At 40.1% G+C, this 539-nt stretch overlaps 1 protein-coding gene across 9 annotated transcripts in view; it reads left to right on the top strand.

Moving 5' to 3' along the window:
- Herc1 (HECT and RLD domain containing E3 ubiquitin protein ligase family member 1) overlaps positions 1–539 on the top strand; it is a 166,544-nt gene that overhangs the window by 48,654 nt on the left and 117,351 nt on the right. For all 9 annotated transcript variants that reach the window (XM_026779061.1, XM_026779067.1, XM_026779062.1 and 6 more), the window contains 2 exons: positions 20–172; positions 298–430. In XM_026779061.1, the coding sequence (XP_026634862.1) occupies positions 20–172; positions 298–430 (286 nt within the window). The remainder of the gene's footprint in view (positions 1–19; positions 173–297; positions 431–539) is intronic.

The raw sequence follows: 539 nt of genomic DNA, 5'->3' as shown, positions 1-539 counted from the left end.
ACACTATATGTCATTTTAGGATCAAGCATTTGGAGAGCTGGAAAAGAACAGTGATAAATATCTTCTTGGAACGTCACCGTCAGAAAACAGTCAGCCTGCTCATCTCCATGAACTGCTGTGTTCACTACAGAAACAACTGCTGGCTTTTTGCCACATTAATAACATTACTGAGGTGTGTAGTTCTCTCCTTTTTGTGGTATTCTATTAGGAACCTACAGCTCAGATAACTGGGGATGTCATAAATATTTTTGCACATTGGATCTTTTAGAGTGGTAATTTAGGATTTTTTCTTCTTAGAACTCAAGCAGTGTGGCATTGCTTCATAAACACCTTCAGCTTTTGCTGCCTCATGCTACAGATATTTATTCACGTTCTGCAGATTTACTTAAAGAGAGTCCTTGGAATGGCAGTGTTGGAGAGAAATTAAGAGGTGAGTTTGGTGTTGAAATTCACATTTAACCAGTGGGTATGAGGCAAGAGTCATTGAACTTTCCCAAAACCTCAAGAATGCTTGACGGGGGCTGGAGAGATGGCTCAGT

This window comes from Microtus ochrogaster, chromosome 5 (assembly GCF_000317375.1).
Source record: "Microtus ochrogaster isolate Prairie Vole_2 chromosome 5, MicOch1.0, whole genome shotgun sequence".
NCBI lineage: Eukaryota > Metazoa > Chordata > Mammalia > Rodentia > Cricetidae > Microtus > Microtus ochrogaster.
Note: the sequence above shows the minus strand (reverse complement) of the source record. Positions and strands in the feature narration are given on the sequence as shown.